This window comes from Catharus ustulatus, chromosome 1, assembly GCF_009819885.2.
Source record: "Catharus ustulatus isolate bCatUst1 chromosome 1, bCatUst1.pri.v2, whole genome shotgun sequence".
Lineage (NCBI taxonomy): Eukaryota > Metazoa > Chordata > Aves > Passeriformes > Turdidae > Catharus > Catharus ustulatus.
In genome coordinates, this window is record NC_046221.1 from 110,707,156 (window position 1) to 110,726,338 (window position 19,183).

At 37.6% G+C, this 19,183-nt stretch overlaps 1 protein-coding gene across 4 annotated transcripts; it reads left to right on the top strand.

Annotated features, from left to right (window-relative positions):
• The first annotated feature begins 54 nt into the window (after positions 1-54).
• METTL4 (methyltransferase 4, N6-adenosine) lies at positions 55-18,710 on the top strand. Of its 4 annotated transcripts, none has more exons than XM_033073526.2 (9): positions 55-141; positions 853-1,367; positions 2,073-2,135; positions 5,270-5,633; positions 7,756-7,825; positions 9,614-9,788; positions 10,004-10,110; positions 10,696-10,784; positions 16,920-18,710. In XM_033073526.2, the coding sequence occupies exons 2-9, from the start codon at positions 939-941 to the stop codon at positions 17,063-17,065; spliced, it is 1,443 nt and encodes a 480-aa protein (XP_032929417.1). In that variant the 5' UTR covers positions 55-141; positions 853-938; the 3' UTR covers positions 17,066-18,710. The 4 variants fall into 4 exon arrangements, with proteins under 4 accessions (XP_032929417.1, XP_032929434.1, XP_032929440.1 ...); XM_033073543.2 differs by having other exon boundaries at positions 16,923-18,710; XM_033073549.2 differs by lacking the exon at positions 16,920-18,710 and adding an exon at positions 15,596-16,893.
• The last annotated feature ends 473 nt before the right edge of the window (positions 18,711-19,183 follow it).

The following is a 19,183-nucleotide window of genomic DNA, read 5'->3' on the forward strand; positions in this document are numbered from 1 at the left end:
AGGGGAGGCGGGAATAGAGCGGGGGAGGAGCGGTGAGAGGTGAGGGGAGGAGGGAATGGAGGAATAGAGGGGAGGAGGATCCAGCTCCCGGAAGGGCTGGGGGAAGGGCCGTGGTCCTACAGCGGCATGGCGGCGCCCGCGGTGAGTGAGTGCCAGGCGCTGCCGGGCCACGGCGAGCCCCGGGCTTTTCTCCAGCCGCCGAGAGTTTTCCTGGGCAAAAGCCCGAGCTCTCGGTCCCTGTGTGCCCACAAGGATGGGAGTCTGGTCTCAGCAGCGCTGCAGCCGCGGCTGCCCCTGCCCTTGTGCCTGTGTTACTGCTCCCGGATCCATCATAGTGATCTATGTTTCTGTCTGTATTTATGGTATATATATGTGTGGAGATATGGAGTATGCATATGTATATAGTGTGTATGTGCATACATATGTGTGTTTGTGAATATATTTATGTGTGTATATATAGCGTGCATATATATGTAGTATATATGTAGTCTGTATAGCATGTGTGTAACGTAGTAAATGTATATGGTGTAAATGCTTATATACGCGGTGTATATACGGTGCATAGATACACACACATATAGTCTTAGACATAATCAGTGTCATAGGGTTTTCTGATTTGTTAAAAAGACCGGGAGTAGGTGCATGCTGTATAAAAGTATAAAAAGTCATATAAAATTTAGTTACTGCAAAAAAAGTAGTGGTGTAGGGATGAACATTAAGGGGAAACCAGCTGAAGTCAGAAGTTTCAGCAGTGTGCCCTGTGTGTACAAGGAAATGTCTGTTAGAAGGTAGGTGCTAATTTATTAAACAGTGATAATTCCGTAAAGTGAATTCTTATAAAAATTCCCACAGGAGAAAGTTGCTCCAGGAAGTGCGGATGGTTGGTGAAGGCTGTGATTTCAGGGAGCTGAGTTTTCATCCTGAAAAGGGCACTTAGGATGTCCGTGATACACCGTCTGACAGCGGGATGGCTTGTGGATCACCTCTCTTTCATCAACCAGTGTGGCTATGAGATCTGTGACTCCTTTGCACACCCTGGCGGTGTCACTCACAATACTTCTGTCACATCTGCTGAAGACTCTCACAGTATTTCTGCTTTTGCTACCACCCCCTTATCAAGCAGTGGTCCTCCTTATGGTCCTGGAGATGCCATAGAAGCAGAAGGTAAAAGAGCAAAAATGAGATATGTGTTTCGGGAGGAGTTCTTTGATATTTCTAAGCCCCGTATAGCTGCAGCCCCTGAGGAGCAGCTGTGTCAGGGATGCCCTGAGGTGAGTCTGACAGAAATAAAGGCCAACAGCAACAGAGAGGAATACCAAGAAGGAGCAAAGAGTGACATTGGAAATTCTCTTACCACTGCTAGGAAGGTATGTTCTCTGTAACAGAGTAAATTACAGTCATCCTTGATAAATAATATACTACTAATACTGTTTTGCATTCCTGAGTCTTTTGAGGTAGTGTAGAAGAGCAGGAACTTTTGAGGATACTCTTGTGTCCCTCATGTCAGTAATGTGCATTCTATGTCTTCTAAGCAGTGGATTGCTCCCAAAATCTCCTGCCATTGCTTGTGGTCAGACAGACAGCCTGAAACAGTTGTAGCTGTTAAGATTGTGTGGATAAGTGAATTGGGAAGGACAGTAGGAATTTACTTCCAGTGTTGTTCAGTACTGCTCCATATGGACAAAAGAAAAGTCACTGGTGTAAACAAATAAATGTAACTGTGAAGACATAGTTAATTTTTTTCTTTTATTGGTAAACTGCACTTGGCAGCTGAAACTTTTGGTGTGGGCCCAAAGGAGGCATGAGCACAAGCTGTGCACTAGGTACCTTCAGATCCTAATGCCATGATTAATTTAAAACAGCTTTAAGTCTATGTACCTTGTGAATATCAGGAGTAGGTTTGGTATTTTCAGATCTTTTTGCTTATTTGACTTGTACTTGTGATAGAAAAAGAGATGGATAATTTCTTCTGCTTTTAAAGAATTAATTTTAAATTCAGGTATGTTTGATTTTTTCCCTTTTATTTCTTTGTGGAATTATATGGATTTTTGTTGTTTTTGCTAATTCTGCAGAAACGTAAAAGGAAATGCATATTCAACCAAGGTGAACTGGATGCTTTGGAATACCATTCAAAGGTAGGTTGGAAAAAGTGTTTATTTTGTGAGTTCATGCTGCTTGACTTTGGGTGTGTGCAGAGTTGAGGGCATGGTTGCAAACAAGTTCTGTTTTTGTAGCTTGTTCCCCTGATGCAAAGAAGGAAAGGGAAAGTAAGGTCAGTCTCTCCAATCCGTGTTTGAATTCCTGCTTACAGAGTAGATCTTCTCTGTAGATACATGTGAAATTGCATCTGGGACATTACAAAGTGCTGCAGGCTGCATTCACAAAGTAACTTGGACTGCTGTAGGCTACTGAATGTTAGATTGTGATGAGCTGAATATTAGGAAGTGACTGATTTGAAATTGGCAGCATAACCTGTTCTGAAGATCAGCTCCTCAGTTTCAGGACACTGTGCTGGAGTTACTCAAAGCTTTTGTGACCAGATGTGCTTCAAAATCTCTTATTCTGCAAGTGAAAAAAAAATTCTTTCTCTGACATTTTATGTTGTCCTGCTAAAGCATTATGAATGATTTGGAATTGAGTCTATGATTATGTCATATGATCTACTGGTGAAGCTACAACTAAATTCACTGCAGCATCATAGTGAATTGTAGAAATGCTGTAGGTAGTAGGGTCTGTAGGTAGTGTTTGACATATTCTTACTGCTTTCCCAAATAGTGCTGTGAATCTGAACTAGGAGCTACACTTGCTTTCTTTCCTTTGACACAGATATTAGTCATATTGGGCTTTTTGCTTAAATCTGTTCCTCTTGCACTACATTTAGATGACTATGCTTTTTTTATTTCACATGGCAACAGTCTTATAGTAAACATGTGCAGCTTGCTGATACAGTGTAGAGGTCCTGTGATTATTTTTGTGAATAAACTGTGCATGTGCAGAATCACCTTAAAGGAGAAAACTTTGAAGTGCAGCATCAACCTGAGTGTCAAAGCCTTAAGGCTAAAATAAAATCATTCTGCAGTAGAAATGAGGAAGGAAATGAAGAAGTTTGATGTCTTGGAGGCTTGTGTAACTTCTAATGATGTTTGGTGAATATGTGGAAAAGACAGAGTTTGGAAAAATCTGTGACCCCATTTAGCCTCTTGTATCATTCACAGATTAGAAAGCATTGGGTTTTTACTGTATTTGTGTTGTTTACTGTATTTGCTCTGCAAGTTAACCCAGATTATTTTGGCACTTACTTATATCTGTAGGCTCAAAAATGAACCCAAACAACCCCAGTTTTATATCTGCAAGTGAATCTGTGAATTTCAGCTGTTGAGTCCATTTATGAATTTCAGTCAGTGTCAACATAGGGAGCAGTACAAAATATGCTAAATTCCTTCAGCAACCATTTGTTAAAAATTCTGCTTTGATTGCTTCATAGTCAAGAGACTTTGTCCACTTTGTCCACCTGTGAGTTAACACATGCTTGTAAGTAGGTATAATTTCTAAAGATATGCTTATTAATTCTGTTGAAGTAGTATGAACTTCCCTTATCACAAACCTAGGTACTAAAAATTATGACTCTGTACTCTCTGATATCTAGAGGTGGCACTATTAATTTATAAAAAAACTATTTTTAGTCCCCTGCCACTAATCTGGGAATTGTAATAAAGTGTATTTTGTAAAATCCTTTGTAATCTTGACGATTCTGTGATCAGAAGCTTTTGAAACCACAATATGAATTTGAAACCTTTAATAAAGCCACTGTAACTGACAATGGACAAATGGATAAACTCACCTCACTGACAACCAAAACTCATAAAGGCTCCATGAATTGGAAATAGAATGGGTCTCTTAAATTTTGTGAAGAGAAGTGAATGATAGTGTATACAGATCCAACAGTCGTGTCATCCTGGACTGGCTAACAGGCTATTTGAGAGCTTTGCCACTTAGAAAAGTTGCAAAAATCAAATTCTGGTACTTTAATTTGATTTACTGATTGTACTTCTGTATTACTGTAAAATGTATAAACTGTTTATGTTTCATGAATTGAAATGTGGAAAATGACTGATTTTTAGATCCTGGTATACATTTCCATTAAAAATATGTTCATAGGCACAGTAACTTGAAATTAAATTAAACTTTTAAATTAAGCTTCAGATAATTGCTTTGAAAGCTGTGTTTGGTTGAAGCAATGATATTCCATGCCCGTTGTCTGAGATGTTTTATTCAGCAGTTTCTCACTCTTTCTTTCTTCAGCCTTCTAATTATTATTACTTTACCATAAAATGAAAACCAACAACAGAAGTTAGTATGGTGTCCTAGTTTTGGCTGGGATTGAGTTAGTTTTCTGCCTGGTAGCTGGACAGCTAATGCAGAGTTGATGGAATGGGAATGCTCCAAATGAAACATAAACCAAATTTTTTTAAAAAACCCCTGAGTCAACATATTGGAAGCTAAAGGTAGATACATTACCCAAATGTCTGCACCCAAATGCAGCTGCCTTGTCCTTTCCAGCCTGGTCAGGAGAGATCAGAAAACATCAAAGATTCTAATTTTGGGTTTAGCATGAGGATGATGTTGACAGCAACAATTCAAACATCAGTGTGTTAAGCAGTGCTTACCCTAAGTCAAGAAGTTTTCAGTTTCCCATGCTCTTACCAGTGAGCAGGTGCACAAAGGAAGCTGGAAGGGAACATGCTCAGGAGATGTGACCTGAATTGACCACAAGGTTATTCCATGCATAGGATGTCATGCTCACTATATAAACGATGGGAGTTGGCAGGAGCCATGGATTTGCTATTAAGGGATGGGCTGGACATCTGTCAGTAGGTGGTGAGCAATCATGTTGTACGTCAGTTTTTTCTCTTGGGTCATGCTTCTCTCTCTATCCTGCTTTTTTGTAATAAAAATAATGTTTATAATTTAGTTTGTTTCAACTTTTAAGATGTTCTTATAGTAGCCCAGAGGTTTGCTTTTTTCCTTGGATTCTTTTCCCCACCAGGGAGTGGTGTGAGTGAATGACTGTATTGGTTGCCAGCTGGGATTAGACCAAGACACACCTTATTATCACGCCTTTGTAGCTTTTGAGCCAATGATCTCAGTAATTGGCTCCTTTTCGTGCCTGCGTATTGAAAATGTTTTGATTTCAGTTGCATTCCCTGATCAAGTAGATATTTGAACAATCTTTTCTTTTTTCCTTTGGTGTTTTTTTTTGACCATACAGGTGAGAAAGCTCATTTGGGAAGGCACTTTGGATTTAGTCCAAGAGGGACTCAAAAGTGGTTTTCTTCATCATACTGCTGCAAAACTCAGTTGCAGGGAGAATAATGTTCCTCACGGCATTGTCTGTGGGTTGGCTGAATTATGTGAAATGGCAAAGCAGTTTCCAGCTGTGAATGAAAGTGACCATCAAGCTGTACATGTGCTAGAGGAAGCCTCCAGTGCAGAACAGGACCTACTTTCATGTGTTGTGGAAAACAGCTCAAACTGTGCGAAGATAATCGTGTTAATGGGGCAGAAATACTTGGTACCACCAAAAAGCAGTTTCCTCTTATCTGATATTTCATGTTTACAGCCTCTGCTGAACTGTAAGTATCTTTAGGTGTTAGAATTTACCCCTTTTCTCCTGCCCAAGAAGGGCAGTTAATGTCAAGATGACTCAATGAGCAGATTCTGATATACAATATCACACTGATAGCAAATGCTGCTGAATTTATCAATATCAAGGTGATATTTCTAACTTTGTGCAAATAGGTAAGGACTTTCAAAGTAATCTTGAGTGGTTAGAAAGTCTTGTCATGAGAGGATTATTTGTCTCCAGGAGGCTCCTTTAAAATTCTCAGCCAAAATGCAACAGTTTGTGAGTGTGTTTTGAGCCACTGTCAGCATAGTCATGTAAACACATTGCATTGGGACTAGCTGTGCTGCTGGGTCCCTGTCCCACAGGATGAGCCTTTAGCATAAGTAGGTCCATGCTGCTGCTGAATTGATGGTCCTGCTGTCTTGATTTTTAACTGGATTAGACTGTGGGGGAGGGATGAGATAATGCATCTTAAAGCAGATGTTCACTTACAGAGTTATCCTGTTCAGTGGCAGGGTCTTTTTAGATTGGAATAAGCTGGTTGTGGAACACAGCCCAATATCCCCTAGGGAAGGTAACAGTTTGAGGGGCTGTTGCACCCAGCTGGAGGGCAACATGCTTCAGCAAGACCACCAGTAGCAAACATGATTTTCAGCTGCTATGTTTCACAGCTGAGAGTATTGGCTTAAGAAAAATCAGTGACAGGGAAATGGGGGGATTTTAGAATAAACAAGTCCTCTGTAAAAGTAGATCAAAAGCTATCGAAGCCACTATCCCCAGCCCTAAGCTGACAGCATGCATCGGTCTTCAGTGCCATTCTGTTAGCTTTCAAACTGACCATTACTATTTTTATTACTGTCAGTTACAGCTAGGCTTTATCAGATAATCTTACAGGAAAGATGTTGCCTGTGAGCAAGAGCTGGGCATTACTGCTCTACCCTCTAATCAGTAATTTTAGATTTTTTAATTGCACATGAGAAGAGAGGAAGCATATGTAACTTAGATGTTATGTTTTTTAAATTTTGTTTTTTATTGAGAAGATATTCAGGAGCTAGAATCTTACTATCTAAATTATATTTTTGCATTTGAAGTCCAGAATCTAGCTAGTTAGCTGTTTTCGTCTGTAGGAAAAAAAGCAGGTTAGTATCATTCTGCTACTACTCTGCACAGTTGAGCATGTAAGAGTCTCCTAAGAGTTACAGAGCAGTCCAAGAAATCTGAGCAAATGCTTTTGAAATAAACAACAGTTAATGTTAACGTAATGCCCTGATGGTAGACTTTTTTTCTGAGTTAGTCTGCTGTCCATTTTAATTTTTTTCTTCCCTTTTACCTGCCAAAAGAGAAGTAATTCTTGCTGGTCAGTCCACTGTAAGGATAACACCTCCAATGTTAAATGAATAAGATTAGTAATCACATTTCATGAGCATCAAATACTAAGCTGTTGTTCTGACCATAAGACTCAATGAAAGAACAAATGTGTTCTCTGGAGAAATAGAATTGGGGCGTTCTGTTTTTTCATGGATGTGTTCTGTGTCTTCTATCCTTCAGCAAAAGTAAACTCGGCTTTTCCCATGAAAACTCTTTCAGTTCTTTTACTCTAGTTCATCGATTCCCATTTGATACACTATGTCTAGCTATCTATCTCTCTTTACCTCCAGTAGTGCAAAACAGTTTTCTAGGGATGGCTTGAAGCTCTGTATGTCCCTGCTGGCTTGATGAAAGATCAAACAGGACAGGAATCTGGCATTCAGCGCTGTAGCTTTTCACTCAGCTGGGTGCCTCATTACATAGCTTCTGTTGGGAAACTTGGAAAAAAAATTATTTTTGAGACTTGCACTATGTTATACTTTTTGTTTCCCCCCTGAAAGTCCTAAAGATATTCAAACTTTCTTGGAGGGATCTGACACAGATCACATAAAAGTCCTTTCCTTAGGTAATCAACCTAAAAATACTGGATTTTCTGGATATGATTATATGAATTAAAACAAGCGTGTCAAAAGTCTTTAAACTTCTTATTTGGAAAGAACAGAAGAAATTTGCAGTTTTACTGTATATCTGTTTTAACTCATAGATATTTTTTAAAACTAAATTACTGGCTTTTCTTTTTTTTCTTTTATTTCACTTGCCAGACAAGAAAAAATATGATGTAATTGTGATTGATCCACCATGGGAGAACAAGTCTGTTAAAAGGAGTAACAGGTATGTTTTATAGTAAAATCAAACAAACTTTGTCACCATAGCTTATAAAGGATAATTAACATTTTAATATACTGATCCAATCCAGGACCAGTATAACTGTGACTGTAGCTTAAACTTGTAAATATTTTGACACATGCTTACCCTCAAATCTATGGACTGTCTTAGGTATTTCACTGAAATGTGTTGGATACTTGGCATACAAAATATTTGCAAGAATAGATCCTGAATTATCTGGCTGGTGAGAGAATGTTAGTCTTTTACAAAGAAATTATGATTCAGCTGTTTTGTAGGGCCCAGATCATGCAGATATTAGTTTGTATTTAGTAGGGTTACTTCAGTTGGCATAAAGCTGAGTAAATACGTAAGCATTTCCAGGACTGAAATCTTGCTCGGAAGTTTGAGTGGATTTTTATTTAATTTGAGGTGTAGCTTAAGCTTCAGTCTGATGTTTAGAAGAATGTGATAATGCAGCTGTAAAATCCTCTAGTGAAATAGGAACACTGAGTACTGTAGTTTATGAAGTCATTAACTTAAATTTTTCTGGGTTTCCTTCACTGCTGAGTAACATCATGTGTATGCCAGTGGAGTCCTCTTGATTACCATAGGATTGTATCTGTTTGAAAGAAGGTGGGCAGGATATATGGCCTTACAACTTTCCAGAATAAAGTTTGCTGTGGCTTTTGAAGTTTGTTATGGAGACATAGTTTGAGGCTGTAGAGACTGATGAGTAGGCTTTACTTTGAAAGCCCTTCAGAAACCTCTAGAAACCGATTCAAATGTCTTGCTTGAGCATTTAAGGTACTCACAGAAGAATCATAGGTACTAGCATAAGTTAGTCATCAAGATCCTCTCTCCCTTATAAAATAAAGCAAAATGTGGTGGAGCTATCACTGCTTATAATTATCTTGTTGTCAGCTAATCATTGTGAAGCGTTTCTTATCTGGGTGAATCTTTTTTTCCTCTGGACAGTCTAGTCCAGGAGTTATTTTGGATTTTATCCTTTTTTACTGTTTCTCACTAGCATTTTGTGGAGTCCTGGGTACCCACGTTTGCATTAGGCAATGTGCCAATATTTTTGGTGCTGCAATGTGTAGATTCCACTAACTGCAGTTTGTTAATGGTGTAGAATTGCATCATGAAAAGAAATGGTAGAATGGGACAGGCTCTGGAAAGCCTGGATTCACTGGTGTAGCATTCAGTTAGCTCAGAAAAGAGCAGAATGGTTTTGAATAACCTAGAGAACTTCTATTGTGGCTGATAATTTAAAAAAAAATGAAAAACTTCTGAAAATAATTGGAGAACTTATTATCTTTAATGACCTCTTAGCTTACCACTCAAATTAGTGTGACTCACTTGTAATTTTCATTCAGGTAAGAGTTTATTATTGGAAGTGAATAGTATTACATTGCCTAATAAGCTACTGTTCACTAAATAGCTTTGTTCTGGCACAAAGATGAGAATATTCAGTTAAATCTGATAGTTCTTAAATGAAGCATGGGCTTTTAAACTTCTTCAGAGTCACAACTAATAATGTTTTATTTTGAGGGATAGTGGAAATATGTAGTTCAAGGTTCTGCTCACTAGAACTTCTGTACATACACAAATAATTTTGTATGAAAGCCCTCAGAATTGTCCACTGGGTGTCAGTCTTGAACTATTTTTATGACTTAGATTGTCAGGAGATAATTCTTGAGGTGACTGGTCTGTGTAATTTTTTTACCCATTTGGGTTGCTTTGGGATTTTTATGGTTGGTATATGCTAATTTGATTTCTCATGTATTGGCATAGGTACAGTCACTTGTCTTCGTGGCAAATCAAGCAGATTCCTGTACCTGCACTAGCTGCTCCAAATTGTCTTGTAGTCATGTGGGTGACTAATAGACAGAAGCACTTACGTTTTGTTAAGGATGAACTTTATCCTCACTGGTCGGTCAAAACACTTGCTGAGTGGCACTGGGTAAAGGTAAGTTCTCAATTTGTTTTGTTGGTTTCTTGGAGACTAAGAAGACTTGCACTATGACACTTTCTGTTGTTCTAATTAGTCTATTTACTACCATATATTTCTGTATTTGAAAGCTGTGATATCATCAGTATCCTCCTTTTTATGAAAGAAAATGTCTTGGAAAAATAAGGGATATTAAAATCTTCTACTGTTTATTTTTAACTCTGCTGTGTCAGATTACTACAGCTGGAGAATTTGTATTGCCTTTGGATTCTTTGCACAAAAAACCCTATGAAGTTCTTGTATTGGGAAGAGTTGAAGGAGATGTAAAGGAAGCCTTAAGGTATGTCAGGATATTTGTGGTAAATGTCTTTTTTTGCTAGGATTCCCTTTGTATGTGTCACTTACTCATAATGCAATATAATGTCCCAAAATCTCTTGGCTGATTGTGGACCTAAAGGTAGCCTTATTAGCTTTGGAATAAGAGAGTGTCTTAGTGAGATTAAAGAATGGAACCCCCTGTCTGTTCCTTGCATCTGCTGCCTTGGGCAACTGTCTTGGACAAAAACCTTGTGGGCATGGCTTCCTTTGCTGACAGGTTCTCTTGGACCATGAGTCCTTGGCACAGGCTCATGCCATTTTGGGGATGTTGTTACTGCTCCACACATGAAGACATACAGGACTACATTGTTCTCAGTGGCTTTGCATGGCTGTTGTAAACCATGTTTTGTCTAAAGCTTCAATGATTTAATGAGCTGTCATTTTTTGTATTATGCCTGGGCAACATTTAACTTCCCTTGGACTTCTCTAAAGTTTGTGAATAAACGTTCTGGGTGTTATCTCCCACCTGAGATAACTCTGCATGAGCTGTAGCATCACATTGGGTAACATTCTCATGTTTCTTTTTGTTTCTTTTCTGATTTGACAGGGAATCTGAAGGTGTTCTTCCAATTCCAGAGCATCAGTTAATTGTCAGCATACCCTGCAGTCTGCATTCACATAAACCTCCTCTTACTGGTATGTTTTGGTTTTTTTGCCTAATGTTTCTGTAGCACAGTGGTCTTGAATGCCTCATTCTGGCATGTACCTACAAATGTGTTAATTTTCCATCTGCCATGTGATTTTACTAAACAGAACTTGTGGTTCCTCTAAAAGTGTTCTGAAGCACCTCAGTCTTGATCTCCAAAAATTAATGTGAAAACTAGAACTTCAGGTAGAAGTGTGCGAACATTTTGGGTAGACATGTAGAAAAAAATACTGCCTTTTTCAAAATGTTGCCTTTTTCAAATACTGCAAAACCAGTTTTACAGATACTTCATATATGAGGTTCTAACAAATGACCTAAAGTACCTTGTGAGGGAGAGAACTTTGGGAGTACATAAAATAGGAAAGCAGAAACCTCTTTCTTTATTACGTCATCCTGAAATTAATGTTTACATATCTGCATGAAATGATTATATGCCTGCAGTACAATTATGCCTTTAAATCCAAAAATGTAACTGCTAATAAGAGGCAACAAATAAGGCATGCCCTGCTTATTTCTGAGGAGTTGTATTTCACTTGCTGGAATTGTTGCAGTAATTCCAGCCAGCCTTTTAGTGTGGGTATAAATCCAACCTTTTAGAGTTAGTCCAAGGAATTATTCTGGAGCACTTTTACTAATTTTGTCAATAGGAAGTGGTACTTCTTTCATCATTACAGCACCTTAGAACCTTACAACTCTGTGGTAAGAAATGTATTTAATATCTCTCACAAAAACTATTTCATCCTCCACCAAGGGTAAAGCTCGCTATGAGTCTGCAAATATTCCAGGTGTTTTGTATTCACATCAGAAAAGGCAGGTAGAAGAAATGTTTAATGCTTTTGGAGAGGAGAGGTGTCAGACTTTGCTTCACTGATATGTTTTCCTTTTCTCTTTCCAAAGGATGGAAGTACTTTTGATCTGAACAACTGTACCTCCAGAGATGCTCTAAAATCTGTGTTTGGGGACTTGCATTTATTAAATTACCATATACGCACACGCACACACACACACCCCTGTTCAAAAACTAGCAGAAAGGACATAAGTTGGTTAACTAAAAACAGAAAAAAAAAGAAGGGCAGTTTTAGGAGGATCTTTTTGCCATCCTGAAGCCATATCTTTAAGAATTAGGGCTACAGCAGGAGGCTTATATGTTGATTTAAGCTAATGAACAGTGGGGTGGTTATTTATGAGGCTGTCATGTAGGATCTCTTTAGCAAGTCAATACTTAGCAAAAAACTTGGACACAAACAGGAAACTTGTGAGGTATCCAAGGGGGCAAACCAGCAGTTTGGATGTATTATAGAAAATTTTAGTACAACAGTGGTCCTTGGAACAATTCTTTTGTAGGGCAGAATCGAGAAACCATATTGGAGAATATATATTATAGCCCTGAGTGGACTTTGAAAGAAACTGTCCTTTCTAATTTCTTGTGTGTATTTCTTGAGTCTTCACATGAGTGATGGGATTTGATACCATTGTGCAGCATTTATGTTTCTCTTTGAAAAAATGAACTTGCTGTGGAGGAATATGAATGATTTAAAAGGTTTCTGTGAAAATCTGCAGATATCCTACAGTTTTTTGGCAGGTATGTGCAGAATATGGTTATATAATGAAAAGGTAAACCATAAAGCAAAAGCTGATTGCTGAAGCTTTGACTTCTGTACTGTACAAGGTGTTGCTTTCATGACCAGGCAATATTCTCAAGCAGCCAGTAGAGAGCAGCTGAGCTACATCCTAGCGGGGTTCAGAAGAAATTTGAACAGAGGCAGAGATTTGGCAAGGGGGGAGAAGGACACTTGATGAGTCACACACATTCTTTATGCTTTGTTTAAGTAGTAACAAAGCCAAAATATTAGTATTTACTGATGCTGTCTGGCACTTTGTTTCTTATTACAACAATGAAGGTTGTATGTTGGTACATATGTAGCCACTTAATGAGTGATTATAAGAGTTTATCTCTCTGGGGGAAGAGAAAGATGTAAATTAAAGTAAGCCATCAAAAAGAGATGTTTGTGTTCCTACAGTGCATTTAACCATGAAATTGCAACTGTAGGGGTTTTTGGTGATGCATGTGCTGTGTTCAATGCTTAGAGCTCTAATATGTCATTGTAAATGTACTTAAGCTGCTTTATGCAAATGTGTTAAAATCAAATTTTATTACTCCAGGTTTTGATTCAAATAACAGCAGGTTTTCTTCCTAATTCAATTCAATTTTGCTCTCAGAGAGCACATAAGATATTCTGTTACAGATATGTCTGAAGTTCTACATAACTTCACATCACCTTTTTTCCTTTTCCTGTATTATAGATTGTCCTTGTTATAGCCATTGCTCTTCCAGTTTTTAAGTATATGCATTTATTGTTAGAAAATAATACTGTTGTGTAGGAGTTTGCCTAAAAGCACTGGAATTAATTCTCGGCTATGTTCTAACCAATTTGCATATATTCAGCAGAACTATGCAATGAGAAGTCATGGGAACTCTCTCCTCCTGTAGCAGCGATGGTTTATTAGGCCATGTTATAAAGGTTGTCTTGGAACTAAAAAAGTAAATGCGTTTTGTTTCCTCATGTGCCTTGTGAGCCCTTGTTGTAAGACTAATTAGTCTATTAACCTAGATGCATCAGCATCTAGGTTTAATATCAGGAAAGATGCAGTGCTGTAAAGCCATCTTTGAGCTGGATTTCAGATTGTTTTCTGGTCTGGCTCTGTTCAGGGTTTAGATAAATTGGGCAATAAGGACCTCTATGTTGCAAACTCTTTTGAAGGGTTATTTTAAACTGAGCTAACAATGTGCTTTGTGCTTTGCATGGCTCACTGATCAGGTGGTGAAAAAACAGACAGTTATTTTCGCTTTATATATCCAATTTGTCAATGCAAAACCTACTTTTTAGGCAGTGGAAATTCAAAAAATAAGGAGAAAGTGTTGCTTGTTCCAAAGATAATTCTTTCTTTTGCTAATTTAAACGTGTTTAGGAGCATGCATCTTCTATACATGTTGGGATTAGGAGTATGCAGGGGTGGCACGTTTCCTGCCTGACCACTGGATTGTGCTTCAGAATGAAATGGGTTTTCTGGAACTGTTGTGTCTGCCAGCTGGCTTTGTGCTCTCTTACGTCCTAGGGCATTAGGTGCTGAAGTATAAGTACTTGAGTTGCTGTAATAGTGTTTGTGACACCTGCAAGTGATAAAGAATAGGCTGTTTATCATCTATTTAGCCTGTTTCCTATCAGTGGTGTCTGTAAGTGGATAGAATTGTGTGCTGGGTTTTGTTTTTCAATCTATTCCTGTGGTAGAAAAACTCAGTACTTACTTTTTCGACTGATGGAACTCCTCTGAGCTGTTTTCAGAGGAAAAGACCCCAAGGGTTTATTTAAGGGCTGCAGATGAGATCCATGTGTGTTAAGATAGCCTATTGGTGATGTAAAAGTCTAGCAACGAAGAACATAATTCGTAACTTGAACACTGATTTTTCCCATTTTAAGGAAACCAATGTAATGAGATTTTAAGCCAACAAAATTCAGCTCTTTTGATATGGTAATTTCATTGCAGTGTAAGTTATTGCCTGATGTGATTATGTAAATGCCTACAACCTAGCAGTGAAGAATTATACTATAATGTGATCTCAAATTATATGTAATATGCCTCTTCTTTTTAAAAAAGCCCTCTAAGTTTAAAAAATGCTGTCTCTGCCAGAAGGGCAGGGAAGATTCCTGTGACTTCCTTTTTAAATTCTAGAACCAAATTGATAGAAAGACTGGCATGTATTTCCTGTTCCTGCTGAACTGATGAGGTTCTTGGCTACCCCTTTTTTGCTTTCTGGTGAACCAGTCTTTGAGGCTGGTTGAATCTCTGAAGTGTGCTTTTCAAATTTGTTCTTTTAGGCATGAAAATTTTTGGTGCCTGTTGAAACTGCTTTGGAATACTGCACCCAGCACTATGATGATATTTTTAACTTACGAATTTTGAGATCTACCACCTCTCTGGGCAATCTCTTCAGTGTTTCAGCATCCTCACTGTAAACAATTGTTTCTTTATATCTAGTCTGAATTGATCCTATTTTAGTTTAAAACCTTTATCCTTTGCCCTATTGCTGCAGTCCCTGCTAAAACAAGCTTGTTGCCTTTTTTCTTATAGGCCCCATTTAAGCATTGAAAAGCCACAATAAGGTCTCCCTGGAGACTTCTCATTGCCAAGATGAACAGCCCCAACTCTCAGCTTGTCCTCCTAGGAGAGGTGCTTCAGCTCTCTGACCAGATTGTCAGCAAATTATGCATAAGAAATTCTTTCCTTAATGGAGCTGTGAAAAGAACAATAAATTTTACCACTTTTTTATTATGATGGGTTTGCAAAATGGTATTAAGCAGCTACTCATAAGTAGTGTCTAATTAGATGAACTCCCATGACACCAAACATTGCGTGAGTTTTCTGTCAGAAGGTACATTTTCCTCTAAACATCCCAGACTCTTCTCTGTAAATGCTAGATTTGTTTAAACATTGTATCTTGCCTCTAAAAGAAGCAGGTTTTTGGAATAAGAGTCCTTCTGGTAGCAGTATTTTGTAGATTAAAAGCTGCCTTGATGATAACCCATCTGAGACATTTGTGTGACATTTGTTAAAGATTGGGAGAAGGCGAAGAGATTTTTATGCCCTGCCAAAACACAATAAAGTCGGGAAACACCCATTAAAAATACTTACAGAAAAGTTTTTAATATAGTGGAGCTTTGAAGAGATGATCATGTAGGTAGGAAATGCATCTGGGGTTGGATAACACTAGAAAGTGAAGTTGGTGCTCATCTTTCTGCAGCAGGAGCAATCCACTGCCTGATCAGCCGGAGTCTCTCATAGGGCATCTGTGACTGGCAAACTTGATGCAAGAAGTCAGTACTTGGATTGCACCAAAAAAAAGAAAATACTTTTCCTCTCATGCTTTAATGTATGCTGACTGGACGTGTTTTTGCTTTCTGCGATGATCATATCTGAAGAGACTGAGTGAAGCAGCAAAATGTCAGATTTATGAGCTGTACTTTTAAGTGACAGAGATTCAGAAATCACTGGCAGATCTGATCTAAAAGTGACCAAGGTATCATTTGGAAAAGGATATGTTTCCATAATTTTTTTTCTTTTACCTTCAGGGGCAAAACAAAAAACTTAACATGCAATTTTTAGTATAGATAAGATGTTCAGTCTTTCTGCCTTCTCTGTTGGGTGCTCCTTAAACCTTTGCTTTTCTCATGCATGTTTTTGTACTCAATAATGTTTTTGTAGCCATTTCATGAAACCTGCCTAAGGAGTTACTTGAACCAGCCACAGACTAAATGGCTCTGTATGACAAGTAGCACCTTGAACAATAAACTCTCTGCAATAATACTTTTCAAGCAAAATGCAAGATCTTTTTCTATCACTCCAAGAATACCAGTCATGATCAGTGACACAGTTGATGTTAATGACAGGCATCTTCATATTTGTATTTAGGCAGTAAAAATGCCTAACTGTAAAATAAATTTGAGATTTATGTTACTGAATAACAGTAGCAGTTATAGAAATACCTCTTCAGCTGCCAAGTTGATACTGGGGCAAAAAATAATTCCTGCATTTTTATAGCCCTTATAGTGCTATACTTATTTAACTGGTGTTTTGCATTCTATCTTGTAACAGTTGTCATTACAAAAATACTTTTATCCCCTTTAAGGTACAGAGGAAAAGAATGTAGTCTTAATTGAGAAAATGATTTATTTATTTATTTTTAGAAGTATTGCCCCCATGTTATTGGAGCTAAGTGAGGCTTTAGGAGTGTTTGGTTGATATTAGTAAAAAATTCAGAACTCATCTATGCAGAGGCTGAAATAAATCCTCCTTCCATTCCTCTAAATGAAAACCAATAAATCAAGGCTATTGAAGGCCTTGACAGTATTGTTCAGATTCTCAAGGGCACTTATTTAAAATTACTTTCTCACTATAAATAGTCCAGCTGTTTGATGAAACCTCTGAAATTAATTTGCTGTCTCTCCCTTTTTTAATGAAACATCCATTTTTTTCATCTGTTAGCATCACAGGGGAGGTTTTACTTGTTTACTATTGTTATTTGTACCATTGTCATTGTTGTCTTTTTTTTTTTTTCTCTTGCACAGCAGTTCTGGCAGAGTTTATCAAGCCAGATGTAGAATGCTTGGAGTTGTTTGCTCGCAACCTACAGCCTGGCTGGACCAGCTGGGGAAATGAGGTCTTGAAGTTTCAGCACATTGATTATTTCACTCTTCTGCAGAATGAGAACTGAGCTGGGTCTCAGCTATCTGTACCTTCTGAAATTCCACATCTTCCCAGGGGGCTCTTGAACTTAATTACTGATGGTGCACTTAAAGGTAACAGAAATAAAACCAATTGCATTTTAGTTGGAATTTTTAAAGTGACAGGATATCTGTTTAATGCTGTCTCCCCTCTGTGCAAGGTGGTCCCATATATTGATGATCTGAACATACTTAAATACTGATGTTGTTACCAAAAATCAGTAAAGAAATACTGATGTTGTTACCAAAAATCAGTAAAGATAAAACTCCTTAACAACAGTTACCATTAAGAAGCAGGCATTCTTTATTTGGCCAGATGCATGGGGGAGCATCTCCTCTGAAATATCATGTGTGCTGATTATAGAAAAGGCTCCTGTCCATATACTGTATTTCACATACATATTCATTGACCTTTCTGAATAACATACAGATGATAATAATTTCCCCAAAATCATTAACGTATGTTACCTCTCCTTTGCACATGTTCTTCTGTGTCAGGGGTTTCTTTGGTTGCTCCTGGTGGTCAGACACCCCAAAATCATATTTGACCATCCAGTGAACTGGTAAAAAGTTGGCATAACTGGGCTGGTTACTCTGCAGTTTTCCTTCTTCGTCAATGTTTAATGTGACCCTAGAGAGTAAGGATTTTGTGTTTCTATAGCCTTGTGGTTTTTGAAAATAATCATATTAACCCACCAGGTGCAAAAAATTCTTCATCTGCCAACAATGTTAGACTGTAAGTTCATCCCCATTCTTTTTCAAACCTCAAGAAAAGAAAGATATTTTAAAGTATTCTCACTGCAGCTATCAAATCTATAGCTAGCTGATAGCACATTGCTACTGCTGTACTATAGCTCTTGTGTTATTTTTAAATAATTATAATATATTGTTTTTAAAGAGTCAATGAAAGTAAATAGTTCTGAATGATGCATGTTAAAGATTTTTTTGCAAAACAATGGATTTTGAACAAAATATTTATGAAGGCAGTGTGTCTTTCTACATGTTTGTATGTGTTTGCCTCAGAGAAAATAAAAGGAACAGTGCTTATGTTTATTGGCATGTGAATTCATGACTGACCATATTCTATGTAAAATTGTACTTTTAAAACAATTGTCAATTCTCTCTGTGTGTATGGTGTAATTTTTTGAATACATTGGAAATGAAAAATCTCAACATCTTAAAAATTCTGAAATTTTAACAGATTATATGTATTTTTTTAAAAAACTATTTCCGTATGTTTTGGAACATTATAAAGCCATGCTAGCAAGCTGTATTTTTCAGCTAACATAAAAATGATCCCATTAAAAAAAATTAAAGAATTGTACACCTTGTTATCCTTTGCTGTGCTTAGATTTACTTTGAAAAATACAAAGAAAATGTAATGAGGCCTCTGCCACTTACTCATTTACAGCAGTAGAGGCAGAGGTGCTGGACAAACTGAATTTCCTGATGGCAGGCTCCTGAGTTCTGACTAAGTGTAATGGAGAAGAAAATGCATTGCCTAACTTCTTTACCTTCATTCCCATTTTGGTAGCCTGGTGAGCTGTGAAGATGTTTTTAAAGTTAAACTTCAAATGTTAACAGAGAATTTTTTGATAATTTTGTAATAAAGTGAAAATAAAAACTTGTGTCTTATTTGCAGACCCATTTTCTATATTACTGTTAAATTTCAAATTTTGCCAGTTGGAGCAGTGGAGTTAGTAAGACAAGGAAAATGCTTTTTTCCTCCCTTCCCCAACAGTTAAACATATACTCAAAATATATAAATAATGTAACAGTGGAAGTAGTTACCCAGGAAAACATTTCTTGCTGCATGATTTTATTTAGTCTGTGTATTAAACTGTCAGTATATAAGCAATCTTAGCTACAAAGGAATAGAAGGTTCTTCATTTGCTTTTAGCTTTATAAGACATTCCCTACCTTGAGGTTCTGCTTTCCTAGTCAGAATTCTCCTGCCCTCCCAGGATGCTCTTGTCTGGTACTAAATGATGTGTGGGACTCAAGCATGGAATAAATGATAACTGCTGCACTTACCTTGTTTTCCCTTTCTACAGAACAGGACAAGAAATGACAATATTGTCTGTTCCACATCCGCTGCTATGAACAAC

What these genes read in the sequence shown, in the direction of transcription:
- METTL4 (XM_033073526.2), top strand. Translation starts at nt 939, where the DNA reads ATGTCCGTGATACACCGTCTGACAGCGGGATGGCTTGTGGATCACCTC. An exon ending in TCTGTTAAAAGGAGTAACAG is followed by an intron (nt 7,826 to 9,613) that starts GTATGTTTTATA and finishes GTATTGGCATAG; the next exon opens with GTACAGTCACTTGTCTTCGT. An exon ending in GATGTAAAGGAAGCCTTAAG is followed by an intron (nt 10,111 to 10,695) that starts GTATGTCAGGAT and finishes CTGATTTGACAG; the next exon opens with GGAATCTGAAGGTGTTCTTC.